The sequence below is a fragment of the Rutilus rutilus genome (assembly GCF_951802725.1).
Source record: "Rutilus rutilus genome assembly, chromosome: 11".
NCBI classification, from domain to species: Eukaryota; Metazoa; Chordata; class Actinopteri; order Cypriniformes; family Leuciscidae; genus Rutilus; species Rutilus rutilus.
Genome location: NC_140216.1, coordinates 38357352 through 38379709, shown reverse-complemented (window position 1 = coordinate 38379709; position 22358 = coordinate 38357352). Strand labels below are relative to the sequence as shown.

Sequence of the window (22358 nt, the reverse complement as noted above, 5' to 3'; positions counted from 1 at the left end):
GTTTGTCTTTTTTAATGCTATATTGATTCAAGTATGCAAAGGTCTCATGTCTCTTAACAGGATGTAGTTTCTACCTCGCTGACCAATCAAATCACAGTCTGCTTCACATGTGATCACTGACCACACTTCCTCCATATGTGTTGCAGATCAAAATGTTGATTTACTTTATGGTTCATATCAGATGCTGAGGTGTCAGTCTGCTTCAGTCTCTTTCGTCTGCACCTTTGACATTGATTAATCAATGAATTTCATGAAGAAACAGGCCACATTTCACCCCAAAATGCCAAAAAATAAACAATTATATTTTGCTTAAACAAAATTAAGTCTATTTTAGGATTTTGTTTGTTGTTGTTGCTTATTTATGAAATTATTGTCATGTCAGTAATGCACATTACTTGTAAATTGATTTTCATTGAATAGTAATTGAATAATAAGTTATAATATATATTCAGTAAGTAATATATATATATATATATATATATATATATAATTTATTTTTATATTTGTATATATTTATTCTGTGTGTATATGTATGTATATATATATATATATATATATATAATAAAAAATATTATATAATAAAACAATATTTAAATTATAAATTTTTACATATTATAATAATAAATAAAAAAATTCAGTAATAAGGCAATATTTTACAGACAATTTTATTGCTAATTTGCTAATTATGTTAAAATGTAAAAAATCTGCCTTCAAATAATATAATTTATTATACAAAAAATGTATAAGAGCAAATATATACAAACATTTTTCCATGTGAAAAGCACTGAATTAGACCTGCGGAGGAACAGTACAGTACAGTGATGAGAATACAGTATTTATTAAGACAATATTCTAAAAGTAGGGTAATTTTCTTTATGCAGAAATATCATTTCTTGTTTTTTTTCTTCTTTTGGTTTAGTGATGAAATAGCAATGCCGTTTTTTTTGAAAGATTTTGCCAATAATGTTAAAAAGTGTAAACCTGCCCCCAATTAATATTATTTATTATATGAATAAAGTATATAAAAACAGTTCTGTTTCAACAGTGAACTGCACTGAATTAGACCCGTGGCAGAACAATACAGGCAGAAGTGTGTCCACGTCCCAATTGAATCTCATCCCACACATTCCTGCAGCACGTCTAACCCAATATAACCACTCTAATGACTCCCAGAACAGCATGAACAAAACACATTTACTGCAGGAGCTGCAGCCAGGGCTTCTAAACCAGTTCATGATGAGTGTGTGTGTGTGTGTGTGTTCATGCCTGCTGATGAATTAACCTCTCTCTGATCCTCTCCGTTCTTTGCATGCTCTCCTCGGACCTGCAGAAGATAGTGGAGATGGTAAAGTTTCACTTGTGATCTTCATTTCTGATCTCTAACTAACACTGTGTGCATTTGGAAAGTTACTTGAATATAGACAATCTTGCGTATGTTTCAGTTTACTGTGTAAATGTGAGTTTTTTTTATTTATTGCATCTCCTTCTCTTGAAGCGCATACTTGCTCTTTTGCTCGCTGCATTCCTTATGAGACAGACTTTAAAGGTGTAATTATTTAGAGAAAGAGAGTGTGACCTCTCCCAAAAACAAAAAACGCTGGACTAAATCTGTTTTGCATGAAGACGATAGAGTCACTTCCTTCCCCTGGCTTTCTCAAGCACAACCACAGAGCTGCTCTCCGATTGGCCGGTTGGACAGCCAGAGCTGCTCTCTGATTGGCCGGTTGGACAGACAGACACTCAGAGCCACACAGATTGAGTTCAGAGAGTTTAAAAGAGAGAAGTGCACTTGAGTGTGTGTGTGTGTGTATGTGTCTTCATGGAGGAGTTTCTTGGCTTTGTTTTCGGCCGGCTCTAGTTTCTGTAGTGGAAGGTTACATGTGTTTCGGGTGGTGTAGTGACCGAGGGGGCGTTGTTTTGGCCAGTGTGTGTGTGTGTGTGTGTGTGTGTGTATGAGATACTGACCACTGCTTCTGTCTCCCTGCAGAAACGGATGACTACGCAGAGATCATAGATGAGGAAGACACCTACACCATGCCCTCTAGTAAGTACCCTCACTCGTGCTGTCTGTGAAGTGTGTGTATAACGGTCTCCTGGGATCCAGATGTTTCTGTCCAGATCCGTACGTTTTCGGAGCCAAAATCCTGACCTTTTTTTTTTTTCCCCTGTCTGGCTTGTTTGGTTTGTTGATGTGGCGGCAAATGCAATTTAAAGTATCCAGTCTGACATTCCAGAAAATTCTCTCTGGAAACTCCTGCAGGATTCATTCGAGAGTTTGTGTCGAGATTTATTCGATTTGATTAATCAATGCAAGGTAAAATTAGGTGTGTGTGTGTGTGTCACTGGGTTCGGCTAAATCAGACACAATTCGCTTTGAGTGTTCTCTTATTAATCTACTGTAAAAACGCAACGAGTTTAATCTGAGTTAGCTTTATATAAACACTCTACACTCTTAAAAGTAAAGGTCCCATAAGAGGATTTTCTCAGCAATGCCATAGAAGAACAATTTTTGGTTCCCCAAAGAACCTTCCAGTGCTCAGTTCCTAATATAACCATTTCCTAAAAAAAACTTTTTCCACTATAAATTCTGTTTTTGTGCAATGGAAAGTTTCTATGGATGTTAAAGGTTCTTCATGGAACATCAATGCCAATAAAGAGCCTTTTATTAGTAAGAGCGTAGAAGTCAGAGATGTGAGATGTGTGTGTGTGAGTCAGCAACTGCAGACTGCATGCACACTAACATTCACGAGTGTGTGACTTTACATGCGGGCCTGTACAATCACAGGATTCTGAACACACTCCGACTTCATGTGTTACGAGTGTCTTTGAATGAAGATGTGCCGTTATTTACTCACACAGGGAGGAAAAAAAAAATGGTAAAACTAATTTTTCTCAGAAATTGCTTGTAAATTCCACAAATAATTAGAAAAGAATGTCAATTAACACATTGAATTAAACGTGACATTTTGAAGACGAATGACATGTCGTTCCAAACCTGTATGATTTCCTACTGTGCAACACAATAGCAGATGTTCAGCTGAATGTTTCATCAAATGAAAGTCAATGGACTGTCAAGCTCCAGAGAGGACAAGAAAGCATCACAAATATAGAATACATATCACTTTATTCCAATAGTTCTGATGCTTTATATTTTAGACATAACCCTCACGTTGTGTTACTGAGAGGATTTAGCTTTTCCCAAAACTGATAATGTTATCGCACTGGACAAAAACTTACTGACCTTGCTCTCACAGTGTAGAAAAACATATATATTTATTTCAATAACCTTGTGGTGTTCTCGGTCAAAAATGGGCCTGCCTACAAAAAAGTCTTGTTATTGCCAAATATTAGATTCAGTCTTTTCATCAACTTTGTTTTCTTTCGATTAGCACAGGTTTTGCAAGCATTTCTTTTTTTGCAGCTGATTGATTATGGGCCACATTGATCTGAGGTGCATCAGCTAAAATAAATATAAAACCTGTGCTAATCGAAAGATTGAAGATTGACAGATTGGATAATGTAGCATAATGAGATTTACAAGCAAAAGGATTTTCACCACAGCACAAGGTTACATTTGTGTCTGTCATCACTTAATGCTAACGTTTGGCTTCAGAGGAATATTATCATAGCGCATGAGTCGGATGAACTAATTTTATATTGCTTTTGCTCCTTCACTGCAAAAAGTGCAAAAAGTGCCAGTATCTAAGCATTCTTTAAAAAATAAAAAGGTCGTCTTTTCTGAGAAATGTATCAATTTTAAGTGTTCATCGTTAAAGCAAGAAAATGATCTAAACCTCTTATAATGAGATCTGATCCGAAATTATTTTATTGCTCATTTTCCATGTAATTTTTTATTTTCTGTAATCTACTGAATACAAACACACATACATCAGTGTGACGGTTTATAACAGCTCTTTTCCTGAGTGTTTGACATGTCTGTCATCTCATCCCTCTGTTTCTCTTTCATCCTGAGCTTTAATTCTGATCTAAACGCCCAATCTCTCACTCTTCTCTTTAACAACCAGCCGAATGCTATGGATTAGACGCAGGTAACGCCATCGTCTGTGTGTTTCTCTCAGTGTTTCTCTGTTTCTTTTCTGTTTCTCTCTCTCTATCTCAGTTTTGCCGTGTGCTTGTGTTGTTTTAGTCGCAGGTTCCTTCTCGTATTATTGGCAAATGCAGGTTTTCATAAAATGTGTCAAATTGTGTCTCGTGGGATTCGAACCCTCGACCTTGGCGTTGTCAGTGTTACGATCTACCAGTCAGTCATCTTTGTTTTATTATTATTTTTATTATTAATCAAAATAATATGATTATTAATAATAACCGAATCAAAATCATAACCAAATATTAATAAAAATAATATGATTATTAATAATAACCCATTTATATATTTATGAGCTTAAATACTCTGGTTAACTGAAAACCTGCAGAAGTCATTGATATGTAGACGATGAATAGATTTTTGTTTTGCTTATTTATATTGTTTGTTTGTTTGTTTGTTTGTTTTAATAAATGGTGCATTTTTTGGAATACTATGATTTTTTTTTTTTATGTTTTACTATGATATTCAGCAAGGATGCATTAAATTGAACAAAAATCACAGTAAAGACATTTATAATGTTACAAAGACTTATTTACATGTTTTTTATTTTGCTGTATTATGATTTTAACATAACATTAAGACTTTATTGAATACTTATGTTAATATAGGTTATGTACATTAGTCAGGCTGAGCGCCATATTTAATATGACAAATGAATATATCTGGCATATTTGTGCAGTTTGCTCACTTCATCTTGCTAATACTTCATCTTAATCAGCATCATCTTAATATTTTATGCTACCTTTCATTTTCATAACCAATTTTTTGTCATCTAGATTATTATTATTTTTTATTTTTTTTGGATAGACATATTTTCAATGTATTGTTGGAACGCATTAAATGCATGTCTTTCTGTCGCTCACAGCCTCGTCTTCATTTGTGGACTATTAAATATGGCGTCCACCCTGACTAAGGTCTTTTGTTCATGACCTCAGTGTTTCTAAACCTGCAATTGGCAACGTTTGGTGAATCGGTGAGCTCTGCGTTCAGTAAATATTGTGCTGAAAGTTTGCGTCAGAGCTGCTCGTGTGCAGCATGTCGTTCCTCTGAACACACGTGACGATCAGGGCTTGTGATGTTTGTAGGTTCCTCTGATGGTAAACTTCAGGTTTGTGACGTTTGCTTCCTTGTGTCTCCCGTCCGTAGCTCAGGACTATGAGATCCAGCGGGACAGAATCGAGCTGGGACGGTGTATCGGCGAGGGACAGTTCGGTGACGTCCACCAAGGGGTTTACATGAGTCCGGTAAACTGCATATTCATCATCCGCACAGTCCAAACATCAGTCCATACCAAACAAACACTGTCAGGACCCGGAAGACTTATTCACCAGTGGCTCCTTCCAGATTTTCATGTGGGTTTTTATTATGGGGGTTTTATTTATGAGTAAAATAAAGCCTGTGGTGAACATAACTTGACGATACTTTGATGTTGTGTTCTGCAACACAAACTGCACACACACCCATACTGAAAATGCGAATTTTGAAGCAGTTATGTTTATTTTTGAAAACATATGTTTCTGATAAGTGACAGTTTGGGGTGTGAGTGTGTGCAGTTTACACTGTAGGACAAAATGTCAAAGTATCGTCAAGTTATGTTTACCACTGGAATTATTTTACTCATAAATAATAAAAAAATATATATATATTATACAGCCCCATTGGGAAATCTTGAAGGAACCAGCGGCGGATCATTCTTCCTGGTTCTGACATCATCCCTGCTCCGCTCTATTCATGCAAAAAATGTTAGGAGTGAGAATTGTTAGAAATCTTTGATAAACTATTATTTAGCATTAAAAGTAGCTAGTCTTAAGAACATTAATTGTAGTTTTCAATGCATACATTAAGCTTAACCTTAAAACATTGTTATGAAAGTTATTGCAAAAATATTTCTCGATAAATAAGTTTATTAGAAAGAAAAAATAAGTCAGCAAGTTAGAAGTCCCAAACTAGCTAGTCTAAACAGAGCGAGATCTTAAATTAGGCTAAATCTAACGCTGTTACCCATTCTTCTGTTTTCTCATGTTTTTCTTCTTTTAAAATAAATATATTTGGAATTTAAAATCATTTTAAGGTGCAAAAAATACTCGTTTTTTACAAAAATATATATAATTATTGATTTTATTCAGAATTGTTTCATTTTATATTTGTCTATATAATGTCTCACAAATCAGAGTTTTAAACTGTATGTATAATTGTAAATGTATTTTTTTTGTAATGTCCCAGAAGTATTTATTAACCTATTCCTTTTGTCACCTGCTCTTTACCGTGTTCTGAAACTGTAAAAACAAACTAAAATGTCTCTGTTTGTTGAAATACTGTAATACTTTGTGATTTTCTTGAATTTGTTCACACGGGTTCTGAGGTGCATGTGTTTGACATCATCATGTGCTCTTCCTGACAGGAGAATCCTTCATTATCGGTGGCCATAAAGACGTGTAAGAACTGCACCTCTGACAGCGTGCGTGAGAAGTTCCTACAGGAAGCTCGTGAGTATTTCAAGTAACGCTTCACACTAGTGACCCACATCACATTTAGCTGACTCAGTTATGGGTTATATTGAAGTTGAATATAAGGAAGTCACTACAACCACAGTTTTAGAGAAGTGAGAATCCCACAAAACCATTATGATTTTGCAAAAGTGTTTCGCATGAGAATGTTTGTGTGATGTAACGTTTGACAGTGACGATGCGGCAGTTCGACCATCCGCACATTGTGAAGTTGATTGGAATAATCACTGAAAATCCTGTCTGGATCATCATGGAGTTGTGCACGCTCGGAGAGGTGAGACTTGCTGTCGTTTCAAAGTGCCCCATTATGCTTTTTCAAAGGCTCCTAATTTTGTTTTGCCGTCTCCTTTAAAACTGAGACGAACCAAGATTCACCATTTGTGATGTGGCAGCGAGCTATAGCATACATACGTGTTCTTTTTATGTTTCTTAGAGGTTGAATTCAAATCAAAATCTCCCAAACTTCCCATATAATAATAATAATTCGTTACATTTATATAGCGCTTTTTCTGAGACCTCAAAGCGCTTTACATAGATGGGGGAATCTCCTCAACCACCACCAATGTGCAGCATCCACTTGGATGATGCAACGGCAGCCATATTGCACCAGAACGCCCACCACACACCAGCATACTGGTGGAGAGGAGACACTAGCTGCGTTTACATGGACACTTATAATCGGATTGACGGCTCAATCGGACTAAAAAACCTTCATGTAAACACCTTAATTGATCCGATTGAGCTCGATCCGAATGAAATTTCGATCGGGTTGAAAGGGGTGGTTTATCCCTTTTGTAATCCGATCGAGAGAACATGTAAACACTTGATCGGATTGAAAACCGAAACTGAAAGGACTGCGCATGTGCAATGACGTTAAATAGCGTAATGACGTATGACGCGCGTTCGAGCTGTTCTTCCTGTTGAATAAAGTGTCATATTAATAAGTTTCCCGTCATTCTAAAATTCTCATTTCACTCGCGCGTCTGTGAAGTAAAGCAGGACAACGTCCCACCAGTCCTTGTTTTGGATTCTCATCCACAGACGTCTGGTTTTGGCCGCGGGGAGGGGCATTTTTACTGCGTGATCAATAAGCAGCACGGCAAAACGGTTAATATGCTCTAAATTATGACCAGAGACGAATTAATATTACGTCTGCTGTTTAAAACAAATAAAGATCAAATAGAGGAGAATATTTATGCGCGAAAAAGCGGGAAACTCTGTATATTTGTGCAGTGTGCGCATGTCAAAACATCAGATCCGATTTGAAACTTGTGACATATAAACGCGCGCATCAACCCGATTACTTTATTTATCATTCATGTAAACACCTTGTTCGGATTCATCAGTCGGATTGATTTCATTCCGATTGTGTCCATGTAAACGCAGCTAGTGATGAAGCCAATCAGTATATGGGGATGATTAGGAGGCCATGATGGACAGGGGCCAAGGGGCAAATTTGGCCAGGATGCCGGGGTTACACCCCTACTCTTTTCGAAGGACATCCTGGGATTTTTAATGACCACAGAGAGTCAGGACCTCGGTTTAACGTCTCATCCGAAGGACGGTGCTCTTTTTGGCAGTATAGTGTCCCCGTCACTACACTGGGGCATTAGGACCCACACAGACCACAGGGTGAGCACCCCCTACTGGCCTCACTAACACCTCTTCCAGCAGCAACCTGGTTTTTCTCAGGAGGTCTCCCATCCAGGTACTAACCAGGCTCAGCCCTGCTTAGCTTCAGTGGGCAACCAGTCTTGGGCTACAGGGTGATATGGCTGCTGGCAATATTACTAATGAATAGAATGTCTACTTCATAAATTGTATGAAAATTGTGGAAATAATGGTTCAGATCACTCAAACCATATATGGAAATGGAGGCACCCTTATATGGGCAGTGATGGAGTCTGGTTGTCACCTAGTGAAAAAGTTCTGTACTGCGCCCAAACAAAATCTTACTGAAAGCTCATTTTTGAGATATCAACCGAAATTTTAAAACACAGCTTGTTCAGATTTTTGACTTTGATTTTTTTTGCAGTTTTAGAGTCGCCCAGGTTTTAAAAATATATATTTTATATAAAATATGATTTTTTTTTTTTCATAAACTCAAACTTCTTTAACTTTTTTTCTGTTTCACTTTCTTAATTTATTTCAAAAATCTGCCAAATGTCTTCTTTAAAACAAGACCAATTGTACGTCTATACTCCAAAGCATTCATTAATTACAAACATTTAAGTTCGAAATGTGCATTTTCATGTCTACTCAAAAAAAGGGGGGGGGTGACAGTTAACAGGTTAATGAGCTTACATGCATCCTAGGTCAAAAAACACTTTCATTTTCTCATAACATACACTGCAAATCAGCTCTCTTCTCTCAGTGTCTGAAACAGTTTGATAAATTATTCAGTCTCTCTAAACCCCGCCTTTCTGAGAGCCTGCTCTGCTCTGATTGGTCAGAAGGCCTAATCTGTTGTGATTGGTCGACCGCTTGCAGTGTGTGCTGGAAAACCAAACGCACATTTGCATATCTGAATTTCAGCTCTTCCTCAGCACTTTATACACAGTGATACGAACAGTGACGATGGCGCCGGTTTTACCGTATCAGTCTCATCCTTTGGAAGTGGATTTGCTTAGGCAGCAGAAAACCACGTCTTCTCAAACCAAACTCTTCCAGTCTCAGATACAACTAGTGTTTGAGGGTCAAATACATTGTTCATGAGCAGCCAATGAAAACCATAGACTGAGATTATGCAAATATTTTACAAATGTAGTATCAGGCAATTCAGAATCGCTTCTTTCTTTATAAAACAATAACTTGATTTATTGTGTGTTTTAAACTTTGAAACATTGCAGACCTTATACATTCACAGACAGCTTTATTACACACTTCATGAAGGTCATATCTGAAAAAGCATAATTGGGGCACTTTAAACTCCTCTTTTGCTTGACCAGCTTCTAGACTCCCATCTGGAAATCACCGTTGTGTTTATTTTTAGTTGAGGTCGTTCTTGCAAGTGAGGAAGTACAACCTGGACCTGTCGACGCTGATCCTGTTCTCCTACCAGCTGAGCACAGCGCTGGCGTACCTGGAGAGCAAACGCTTCGTGCACCGGTGAGCATCAACATCACCACTGCGGTTTGAAGGTCTTCACAAGCGCGACTCGTTTCTGATCACAATGCACTCAGATAAATGTGTGTTTTCCGCAGGGACATTGCTGCCAGGAACGTGTTGGTGTCTTCCACGGATTGTGTGAAACTTGGTGACTTCGGTCTCTCCCGATACATGGAGGACAGTTCCTATTACAAAGGTGATTCAGGACAAGCAATTAACCACAAAACAACATAATGTACTTAATATGTACAGTATGTGCAGTAAACACTACAACGAGTCACAGAGGTTATACCAGGTGAACAAGGAAGGTACAAAAGCTACAGGTTAAAAAATGTAACTTCATGTTTGAGAGGCTTAAAAAAAAAAACTGTTTTAATCCCTCAAAAAGAAATAATTACTGCAAGAAGAAGGCATGACCAGAACAAGGAAATAGTGTCCTCTGGTGGACAGTGAAGGCCATATTCGATTTATTTAAAGTCCATAAACAACGTTTTGGTTAATGTCGTGAGACAATGATTTTTATCAGGAGAAAGTCTGATGGACTTATTTTGTAAGATAGACACAGAAAGTACATTTAAATAATCTTTAATACAGTTGTACTGTATATACACAATTGATTAGTCTTTGCTGTTGTTGTTAAAGTTTGTATTTAGTATATTATTTGTAGAGTGTTGAGTCTGTATCTGTCATGGCCTGTGAAGCTGATTAACATTTAAATCCAGTCTGTAAACAGTAGTGTGTGTTTTCCAGCTTCTAAAGGGAAACTGCCGATCAAATGGATGGCTCCAGAATCCATAAACTTCCGCCGGTTTACCTCAGCCAGCGACGTCTGGATGTTTGGTAACTGCGATTTCATTATGCTGTTTCCTACAGTTTGACTGTTCTTGAACACCACAAACATTAACGCTTTGAACACAATCTTTCTATTATTAATACAATATTAGTTTGATTGGAAATAAGGAATGTATATATTTTTTTTATTATTATTAATTATTCATTTGATCATTTTACTCTTAATAATTAAAAATATTTGAGATTTTTATTGTGGAAAAAATTATATAAATCCCACACACTCCTCAAGCTTACATGATCATAAGCCTGAGGAAAGTCGATTGACGTAAAAAATTATGATGATGCGAGATTGAGAAGTGTGCAGGATTTATATCTATTTTTATAAATATATATATAAAAAAAAATATATATATATGTATATGTATGTATGTATGTATGTGTGTGTGTATATATATATATATATATATATATATATATATATATATATATATATATATATAAATTATTTTAATATTAAAATATTATATTGGACTTTAATCCTTCACACCTATGAATGAATCATTTCATTTCAATAATCAGGTGTGTGAGGATCTATATTTTCTATTTAAAAAAATACAATATTGTTTTGTCCATTTTGTTTCTATTCAGATATGACAATAGTTAGATTGGTCAAGCTATCAGCTCTGATTAAAACATAATATCATTTATTTTTCATATATTCCATAATGTTTGTTTGATTGTATTTTTTACTTCTTCTTTAGTTTATTTGTGATCATGAGGCATATTTCTGCTCGTGTGTGTCTCTCTCAGGTGTGTGTATGTGGGAAATCCTCATGTTCGGCATCAAGCCGTTCCAGGGCGTGAAGAATAATGACGTGATCGGGCGGATCGAGAACGGCGAGAGGTTAGCGATGCCCCAGAACTGCCCCCCCACCCTCTACAGCCTCATGACCAAATGCTGGGCGTACGACCCCAGCAAACGCCCGCGCTTCACTGAACTCAAGACTCAGCTCAGGTCAGTGTGTGTGTGTGTGCGCGTGTACGGACCGCTTTACTCATGCTTTTGTAAAGCTAATCTGGATAAAAGCGTCTTCTAGATGACTTATTTCACATGTAATGGTCATAGTAAAGCAGCCGTTTTACAGTGTTTGCACAGATAATCTGATGGGTTTATGCTTTTCTTGGTTTCTGCCACTAGAGGTCATTGTTCAGCTTTCAGAGTGTCACGGTCACTCCAATGATCAGCCATATAATTATACAAGTTATTTATTTTCTTGTTGCGCTCTAACGTGCAACAAATGAACCATTTATCATTTATAATGATTCATTATTAACAAATAATTCATTAACTATTATATGTCAACTGTGTGAATTTTAGTGCCGCAATTCTGATAAAGAATAACAATGAAGCCTGTCAGAAAATGCTACTCATTTACAGGTGAAACTCTGAAAAATTTGAATATCGTGTAATTCAGTGTCATTTATTTCAGTAATTCAACTTAAAAGGTGAAACTAATATATTATATAGACTCATTACATGCAAAGTGAGATATTTCAAGCCTTTATTTGTTATCATTTTGATGATTATGGCTTATGAAAACCCCAAATTCAATTAATTTTGAACATTTTCATAAACTGTAAGCCATAATCATTCAAATTTTAACAAATAAAGGCTTGAAATATCTCACTTTGCATGTAATGAGTCTATATAATATATTAGTTTCACCTTTTATGTTGAATTACTGAAATAAATGAACTTTTGCATGATATTTTACAAATTTTCAGAGTTTCACCTGTATTCAGTTACACGCCTAATAAGTAACATTAGCATTTGGTGAAATGAAAGCTCAATATAAAATACAAAATAATACAGAACAACATATGAAAATAAGTGATATTATATTTAAAATGTTTTATTTTTTTAGTCTGTCTAATCGAAGCCAAAAGTCAGTCTAATCACTGCTCTAGCAAAATAAATGGCGTTTTTCCTCATTCCTGTGTGTGTGTGTGTGTGTGTCCCTTCAGCACGATCCTGGACGAGGAGAAGGCCCAACAGGAGGAGCGTTTCCGTATGGAGATGAGGAGACAGGTCACCGTGTCCTGGGACACTGGCACTTCAGACGAGGCTCCTCCCAAGGTGAGTCTCAGTGACGCATGCATGTATATCAGAGATCTGCAAAACCCTGATCAGATCTACAGGAAGTGTGTGTGTGTAACTGGGTCTGTTTTAATCAGTGGTTTTGGTTTACACAGCCCAGCCGACCTGGATACCCGAGTCCTCGATCCAGTGATGGATATTTCCCTAGTCCTCAACATGGCGGTCAGCTCAACCATTACCAGGTAACGTTACTTCACCCTCATCAGCATCTTCATGCAAACACATTTAACCCTCTGGTGCTCTTGGGTCATTTTTGACCGAATAATTGTACTTTCTGTTTTTTTTATCGGAATGATACACTTGGCACTTACTGTGTGAACACAAAAATATCATAGACATGATTCGAACAGGTTAAATGGTCCTGAAGTTCGTCTTTGAAAAGAGATCAAACTTAAGTCTGTGCTCTAAAGCATTTAAGATTTACGACAGTTTAATTTTAACTTAATTTTGGAAATTTGGAAATTTACAAATGGAAATTAAATTTTCAAGTCTATGCTCAAAAAGTGAATAAATGGATTATAAATAAGCGTAAATATAATTTAGTGCCATAAAATCCCCTAAAAATAAACAATATTAAATAAAAAACATTATCGAATTAAAATATAGTGCATTCATTTCATTGAAATAAAAAAAAACATGCGAAGAGCACCTGAGGCTAATAAATAAATAACAAGAAATATAAATGTTGGGGTGCAAGGTTTTTATTTTATTTTATTTTTTTATATCAAAACAAACAATAGAAATACAATACAATACATTTCAAATCCTAGGGGGAGGTATAGACAGTGTTATAGGAATACTTTAAAGAGTGTACATGCTTGTAAAATTCGAATAGTTTTTTGTTTCTTCGAGGGCAATATCGACTCAATATAATGCGTCACTTCATTTTTAAATTCAATAAAATATGGTCTTTTCCCTGAAAATGTGCATTTATGAATGTGAAATTTAGCCATGAAAATAAAAAAATATATATAAAATAAGTGCGGGGTTGTTTATCTTTGGAGTTTATAATAACACCTAGTAGAACATCTTTCCACAGTAATGTAACATTTTCATCAACATTTCCAACAATAAAAATAAAGTACATTTTGCCAAAAAAAAAAAGACACAAAAGGGCTGTGCCAAAATAAATGACCCACTGTCTCTGGCTTCTTTTTGCAAAAGCTACAACTTTCATCAGTTGTTGGGGTGCATTTTCCTGCTGCTCACATGATGTCACTGCGATGAAGAGCCTGTTATTCATTCCCCTGCTGTCCTTCAACAAAGAGTCTCCAAATACCATCCCTGACACACTGATTACTGTCGCCAAACACTCACCAAATACCCCAAAACTTCCCAACATAAACATTCAGCAAACACCCAAACACACTTCGGATAGCACTGCACTTCTCCAGCCAAACACCCTGATGTGCTTCTGCTTCAGCACAGAACCTGGAACCTGGTGTAGAAGAGCATGTGATTGGCTGGCTTCAGCTCCATGAAGTTATTTCACAGCGAGCGTCTCTGACAGCAGGCATTTCCTCTGCGCTCTTTAAAGACACATGCTATTGTTGACTCCAGATACATTCCATCAGCTCTCACACACACACACACACACACACACACATCACCGCTGTTATCACCGCTCTGTTTTCATGCCTTAAAAGGCTTTTGTGCTCAATCCGCTGGTTTTGTGTCAGGGTGATTACTGGCCTTTCCGAGAGGAGAGAGAGACGGGGTTCGAGACGCTCCGGGGGTCTTGAAGACAACCTGAAACAGCTTTCATGACACGTTTTAGTTACATAATGTGACATTTATGAGAGTAAAATGATTTTTAACAAGGATATACATACCATAGTACAGTATCAAATGGTAATATAGAAAATTGCTAAGTTTTTATTGTTATGTAAGACTAAATCTGTTTTAAAAAATTCTATTTAAAAAAATCTATTTAAAAAAATTGTTAATTGAAGCCTATCTGAAATAAAATATGAATATTTTATGAAAAACTTAAGTTGTAATTAATGGAAATAAAAAACTAAAACTGATTTTTTTTTTAACTAAATAGAAATAACTAATAAAAATGACAAAAGCACATAACAAAATTTGTTGAAAATTAATCTAAAATTAAAACAAAAACAAAAATATAAAAAATAAAGCTAATTCAAAGCTAAAATAAAAAGAAATATCAGATGAAAAAAAAACTAAAAGAATTGAAAACAAATTAAAACTAAAGAGAAATATAAAAACTAATAAAAATGACAAGCACATTGCAAAATAAAAAAATAAATAAACTAAAATTAAAATTAAATCTGTTAAATATAAAAATAAAGCTAATTCAAAGCTCAAATAAAATATAAATATTAAAAACTAACTGAAATAAGTTTTAGTTGTAAGTACTAAAATTACTAACTGAAAATTAAAAAATAAAAGTGAAATTAAAATAAATTGAAAATTATAATAAGTGACAAGAACGCATAGAAAATATTAATAATTAATAATTAAAATAAAATAAAATTAACGCTAATTCAAATGATTAATAAAAACTATAATAGTATATAAATAATACTTAAAATAACACTGATTGCTACAGTATTCTTTTTTGTATTTTTTAAAACTTTTACTTTTTTTTATAAATAAATGTAAATGTGCTTTAAATCAAATGTCTTTCCATCTGTGCAGGGGTCTGGATATCCCAGTGCACTCGCGCCCGGAGCGGGATTCCCCCCGCAAGCCTCAGTCCTCGACCCACACGAGACCTGGAACCACCACAGACCGGACGTTCCTGTGTGGTCTCCGAACATGGAGGTGAGTGAGTGAGTGAGTGAGCGAGTGAGCGAGCGAGTGAGCAGAAGAGAGCGTTCGACGTCGTCTTCTTTTGTATCGCACTATTATTGAGCCAGTCCTTATTTATGGTGCCATTTGATGTTCTCATATGCTAAGAGTTACCAACAAGAACAAATTCTTAAAGAGAACTTATTTTGCAAGTAAAATGACTGGTATCCCCACCCCTAATTTATCGGATAGTGTCTCTACATTCACGTTGCAAAAGGCACAAAAAATCTTAAATGACCCAGAACACCCACTCCAGTGTAGAAAGGCCAGGTATAGTCAGAGGTTTTGTTCCTGTATCTATACGAGCTCTAAATACATAGGAAATCGGTTTTCTGATATGTTGATAATTTAACATGTTATGTGTCTGTCTGTCTTGCTCTGTGAATGCGTGTTCAGTGGAGCGCGGTCATTAACGCTGCTGTTCTCTGTGTGTGTGTGTCAGGATGGGGCGGCTCTGGGCCGGAGTCAGGTGATGCCCGTCACACACCTGATGGAGGAGACGCTGATGAAGCAGCAGCAGCAGATGGAAGAGGACCAGAGGTGGCTGGAGCATGAGGAGAGCTTCTTGGTACTGACACACTCACTGACGTCTACCTGCAACACTCGTCTCTCTCATACACACTGGACTATTCAGGGCTGTCAGATTCACATTTGAGTTTCAAATACATTGAGGAAAATAAGTATTTGAACACCCTGCTATTTTGCAAGTTCTCCCACTTGGAAATCATGGAGGGGTCTGAAATTGTCATCGTAGGTGCATGTCCACTGTGAGAGACATAATCTAAAAAAAAAAATCCAGAAATCACAATATATGATTTTTTTAAACTATTTATTTGTATGATACAGCTGCAAATAAGTATTTGAACACCTGTCTATCAGCTAGAATTCTGACCCTCAAAGACCTGTTAGTCTGCCTTTAAAATGTCCACCTCCACTCCATTTATTATCCTAAATTAGATGCACCTGTTTGAGGTCGTTAGCTGCATAAAGACACCTGTCCACCCCATACAATCAGTAAGAATCCAACTACTAACATGGCCAAGACCAAAGAGCTGTCCAAAGACACTAGAGACAAAATTGTACACCTCCACAAGGCTGGAAAGGGCTACAGGGAAATTGCCAAGCAGCTTGGTGAAAAAAGGTCCACTGTTGGAGCAATCATTAGAAAATGGAAGAAGCTAAACATGACTGTCAATCTCCCTCGGACTGGGGCTCCATGTAAGATCTCACCTCGTGGGGTCTCAATGATCCTAAGAAAGGTGAGAAATCAGCCCAGAACTACACGGGAGGAGCTGGTCAATGACCTGAAAAGAGCTGGGACCACCGTTTCCAAGGTTACTGTTGGTAATACACTAAGACGTCATGGTTTGAAATCATGCATGACACGGAAGGTTCCCCTGCTTAAACCAGCACATGTCAAGGCCCGTCTTAAGTTTGCCAATGACCATTTGGATGATCCAGAGGAGTCATGGGAGAAAGTCATGTGGTCAGATGAGACCAAAATAGAACTTTTTGGTCATAATTCCACTAAACGTGTTTGGAGGAAGAAGAATGATGAGTACCATCCCAAGAACACCATCCCTACTGTGAAGCATGGGGGTGGTAGCATCATGCTTTGGGGGGGTTTTCTGCACATGGGACAGGGCGACTGCACTGTATTAAGGAGAGGATGACCGGGGCCATGTATTGCGAGATTTTGGGGAACAACCTCCTTCCCTCAGTTAGAGCACTGAGGATGGGTCAAGGCTGGGTCTTCCAACATGACAATGACCCGAAGCACACAGCCAGGATAACCAAGGAGTGGCTCTGTAAGAAGCATATCAAGGTTCTGGCGTGGCCTAGCCAGTCTCCAGACCTAAACCCAATAGAGAATCTTTGGAGGGAGCTCAAACTCCGTGTTTCTCAGCGACAGCCCAGAAACCTGACTGATCTAGAGAAGATCTGTGTGGAGGAGTGGGCCAAAATCCCTCCTGCAGTGTGTGCAAACCTGGTGAAAAACTACAGGAAACGTTTGACCTCTGTAATTGCAAACAAAGGCTACTGTACCAAATATTAACATTGATTTTCTCAGGTGTTCAAATACTTATTTGCAGCTGTATCATACAAATAAATAGTTGAAAAATCATACATTGTGATTTCTGGATTTTTTTTTTTAGATTATGTCTCTCACAGTGGACATGCACCTACGATGACAATTTCAGACCCCTCCATGATTTCTAAGTGGGAGAACTTGCAAAATAGCAGGGTGTTCAAATACTTATTTTCCTCACTGTATTAGTCGAATTTAAAATTAACAATTAATGTAATCTTAGAAAGTCCTGGAAATTTCTAGAGTGAAAATAAGAAATAAAGTGTTAAATAAATATAAAAAACCATTAACTGTTTATTATAATAATTAAATATATTTAAAAAAAAAACGTTCTAAATGTCTATGGGAATAAAAAAATAATAATAATTTAAGCCTGGAAAAGTCCTGCAAATTTTAGTTTAAATAATAGTTTATGAATAGTAGTTTTAACGGTCATGCTATTTAATTATTTTGTATAAACAATTTAATACAGCGCTTGGTTTGGTTTATATTTCTCATTATGCCTTCTTCTTAGCACACTCCTCTAGCTAAAATTATGTCCTTAAAATATGAATATTATTCAAATATTAGTATCATTTTAGTTAAAAAAAAATGAAACTCAATTTCTCAACCCTTTTGACAGCCCTAATACTAGTGATGCTGTTCTAGAATTCTCAAAGAATGTTAATGAATAGTTCCATAAAATCCATAAATCTTAACTTTTGTTAATGGATCAATTCTACACTTTTCTAGCATTCTATTTTTCTCTTTTGTCCACTTATAATTTTAGAAAATTTAAATCTTAAAGTATATAATAATATAATAATTAATAAAAAATTAATAATAACAAACAAAAAATGAAATAAATGTAATTAATATAAAAAATGTATATTAATAAATAATAATAAAGGTTTATTGCATCGCAGTCATAATTTAGTTTATGATCATTTTCCACCTTTACACTACTGTACCTTTAAGACTGCTATATGTAAATGAGCTCTAATCTCTGCGTATGAAGATGTATTTCACATCATCCGTCATTGCCGTATGCTGAACGTGTCTTCATATGTAAATATATGTGATATGAGTCATGTTTGCCGTTTAGTTTCATAAGTGGTCTTGGTGGACCGGAAAGGAGGTTTTGAGTTCGGAAAGTCAGTAAATCACATGAAACATTTCAGAGTAGCAGGACATTTTTTTGTTTTTCATGAAATGGCTCTGGCTTGTTGGTCACTTTGAGTGTGTTTGGCATGCATTGCATCTGTTGTTGTTACTCTGAGAAGGAGATGGAACAAAGTGAAGATGTCCCTGAAAACAAAGCTGTAAATCTGAGCGCACCTGCGAGTGAAACGGTCTTCTCTTCGCCAGAGGAAACTGTTCCATCACATCCACAGCCCTGCCAAACGCTCCACGCGCCCCTCAGATGCGAGCTGTTGGGTCCGGGTGATATTTTCAGTGGGGGTTTGTGGGGGTTTTGGTTGCTGAGACCCGATTTGACACTCGAGTGGTTTCCTCCGCAGGCTGAAACTTTAGATGTGAGGATTGTTGTTAGCTGAGATGTGACTGTAATATCGCTCTCTGTCCGGTGGAAACTTGGGCGCCGCTTCACGCGTGTCATAAGTGATCGTTTCATTTGGCAGCAGGGGTTTGTGGGAATCGGTGGAAACCCGTGTGGTTCGTGCCTTCCTGAGAAACGCTGGCATCTTCTCATTCTTTAAGGAAAATATTAAAAGCTTTTCTCAAAAGGAAAGAATCCGAGTGTGTCTGGAATGAACACTAGTGCACTGCATACTGCACACTATATACTGTATCATGTTATTTAAAATGGTGTGATGTGACTAAAATCTCATGATTATTCTGTATCACAACACAATATAATAATATTTTACTGGTTTTTAAATAAAAAATAAAAATAAAAAAAAATATATATATATATATATATATATATATATATATATATAAAAATACATATATCATATTTTATAAAGAAATACAGATTTTAATATTAAAATGTTGTTTATTATGAGCTGTAATAGTAGTATTATTTATGTTTTTTATGTGCGAAATTTCAGGGAATTAAAAAAAGTCATGCAAATTAATATAATCTTAAAATGTTTTGTAAGTTTCTAAAGTGAAAATAAGAAAAAAAATACATTCAATTAAACATTAAATATTTAAATGTAATATATAAATAGTTAAAAAAATATGGTGGATATATTTATAAAATATTATATATATATATATATATATATATATATATATATTATTTTTTTTATATTGAAAAATATAACAATAATAAACAGCAAAAAGCATCTGCATCACAAAATTTATTTGTCAAGAATTCAGTCATTTCAGTTATAATTGCGACTTCAGTTTCTATAAAGCATCTACAGAAGGTGATTAATATATAGTGGCATTATTAAGTCAATTCGGTTCAATTATCCATTGACCTTATTCTATAGTTTCATATATTTTACTGAATATTAATGTGTTTAATCCTCCAGTTGTCGATTAAATACTGTACAGCTGAAAGGTGCTTCATCACATTTGATTATTTCCTGTTTTATTGGGAACTTTATGGATGCAAATCAAAAGATCAGATGATTCATAACACATGAATAAATCAGTTTAAAATCAGCGAAAGTTCAAAACAATGTAATTAATATTTTAAAACAGTTCAGACTCTAAAGCCACATCTGAAGCTGTTTCAAAGTAGTGGATATTTTCAGCCCCGTTTTGAGAAAATAAGTTAATGTCAAATTATCATCTGACAAAATAAATAACCAAAATATTCGCATTTTTAATCTAATTTTGCATAAAAAGTCGTATGTTTCCCCCGAGCAGTCTCTGATTAAATAACAGCGAAAACAAAATGTGACTGATATCGTTCGGTTCACTCACAGTTCATTCACTGCACGGGAAATGGAAAGTCAAGTCGAGCGCAATGCATTATGGGATAAAGTGTTCCATGCAGTTGTATGCTTGGTAAATTCAGAAGGTCATTGGTTTTTCCATGCTTGCACATTTGCATACTGCGTATTACTCTCTGCGTATAAAAATAGTAGGTAGTTGGTCCTTGAGATCGGCCCCTCAGTGGAGCGTTTATCAGCGCGGCGCATACCAGGAGCTCTTCTGTTTGTGCTAAAGCAGCGGGAGGAAAGGAAAGCGTGGGATGAGAGAGAGAGAGAGAGAGAGAGAGAGAGAGAGAGAGAGAGAGAGAGAGAGAGAGAGAGAGAGAGAGAGAGCAGAGTGTTTTCTTGAGCAGGACTCTGAAGGCTTCTCACATGGACACACACACACAGCGCTCGCGCTCCGCTCAGAGGATGCATCTCTTCAAGTTCTGTTTCGGAAAGCCGGTAACTAGACTTCTGTAGTGAGTTCTTCATGTTCTTCATGTTCTTCTGCTGAGCTTTTCTAGATGGAGCAAGAACTCGCTGCATCGTTTCGGGGAATCTTTACTTTGTGCTTCAACACGTTGTGAAGTTTGTTGCTTTTGTTGAGGCTTTGAGGTCTGTCAGAACGGAGAGTGGAAAATCAGGAACATTTTAAACTGTGATCTTCAAGCCTGGTAAAATCATGCGTATTTATATAATCTTACAACGTGATACGCATTTCTAAAGTTAAAATAAGAAATCAAGTTTTTAAGTTAAGAATATAAAAATATATATTTAAATGATACTTAAATATAAAAAAAAAAATCTAAATATGAATAAAATAATACAGATTTTAATATTAAAATGTTGTTTATTATGAGCTGTAGAAGTAATATTATTTATGTATTTTATGTGCGAAATTTCAGGGAATTAAAAAAAGTCATGCAAATTAATATAATCTTAAAATGTTTTGTAAATTTCTAAAGTGAAAATAAGAAAAAAAATATACATTAAATTAAACATTAAATATTTAAATGTAATGTATAAATAGTTAAAAAAATATGGTGGACATATTTATAAAATATTACAGATATATAAATATTATATATTTATGTATTTTATGTTTTTCAAAACCTTGAATAATAAGATAATAAGAAATAAAGTAACATAAATAATTTGTTTTTTTTATTTAAATGAAAAAATATGTAAATAATTGTCAATTAATGTTAAAAATAAACTTAAACAAATTTAAATGTTTAAACTATTGCTGTCATATCAATCAATCGCATAACATAAAAGTTTATATATATATATATCACATATATAATATGTTTACTAACTTTTATGTTATATGCAATTAATCGATTTGACAACACTGGTTTACATTTTATTTGAATTATTATTGTTATTATTGTTGTATGATTTTAATCTCGTAATCACTGGAATAGTCATGTGATGTGGGAACCTGATGATGACATAATCAGATGGAAGTTGGTCTCATGAATATTTGATAAATCCTCAGCGTGTGTTTGATGAATGGATTGTGTTTGTTCAGAAGCCGGAGTCGAGGAACTCGAGGGGCAGCATCGACCGGGAGGACGGCGCTCTCCAGACCCCGGTGAGTTCCCAGAATTCCCTGCTTGTTTTTGTTTCTTCCCAGAGGGAGATTTGGACAGTGCCACAGCGAGGACACAATCTGCTTCTCACTTCCTGCTGGAGTCGCAGCCAGTAATGCCGCTCACACTCGGCCAAAATCTTCCAAAACAGCTGAAAAGTGCAGATCCTGAACTCTTTCCTGAACTCATTCATTTACTGAAAGGCTGAAGCAGAGGAATCTGAAACCCTGAGAGGAGAAGTAACAGGAGGAGGGTGAATTAAAGCGGTATCATGGGAGCTTTACTGCGGTCACAGACGGGAATCCCAGCGCTAGCAT

General features: G+C 35.8%; 1 protein-coding gene across 9 annotated transcripts in view; it reads left to right on the top strand.

The window, feature by feature from the left end:
- ptk2aa (protein tyrosine kinase 2aa) overlaps positions 1-22358 on the top strand; it is a 108326-nt gene that overhangs the window by 78604 nt on the left and 7364 nt on the right. For 3 of the 9 annotated variants that reach the window (XM_084423856.1, XM_084423855.1, XM_084423852.1), the window contains 15 exons: positions 1331-1345; positions 1988-2044; positions 4026-4049; positions 5252-5349; positions 6507-6591; positions 6786-6886; positions 9605-9720; positions 9816-9916; positions 10471-10560; positions 11323-11527; positions 12538-12649; positions 12766-12852; positions 15332-15457; positions 15927-16052; positions 21981-22043. In XM_084423856.1, the coding sequence (XP_084279982.1) occupies positions 1331-1345; positions 1988-2044; positions 4026-4049; positions 5252-5349; positions 6507-6591; positions 6786-6886; positions 9605-9720; positions 9816-9916; positions 10471-10560; positions 11323-11527; positions 12538-12649; positions 12766-12852; positions 15332-15457; positions 15927-16052; positions 21981-22043 (1406 nt within the window). Of the gene's footprint in view, positions 1-1330; positions 1346-1780; positions 2045-4025; positions 4050-5251; positions 5350-6506; positions 6592-6785; positions 6887-9604; positions 9721-9815; positions 9917-10470; positions 10561-11322; positions 11528-12537; positions 12650-12765; positions 12853-15331; positions 15458-15926; positions 16053-21980; positions 22044-22358 lie in introns of those variants that run through there. The other 6 variants (XM_084423858.1, XM_084423859.1, XM_084423854.1 and 3 more) reach the window with 3 other exon arrangements.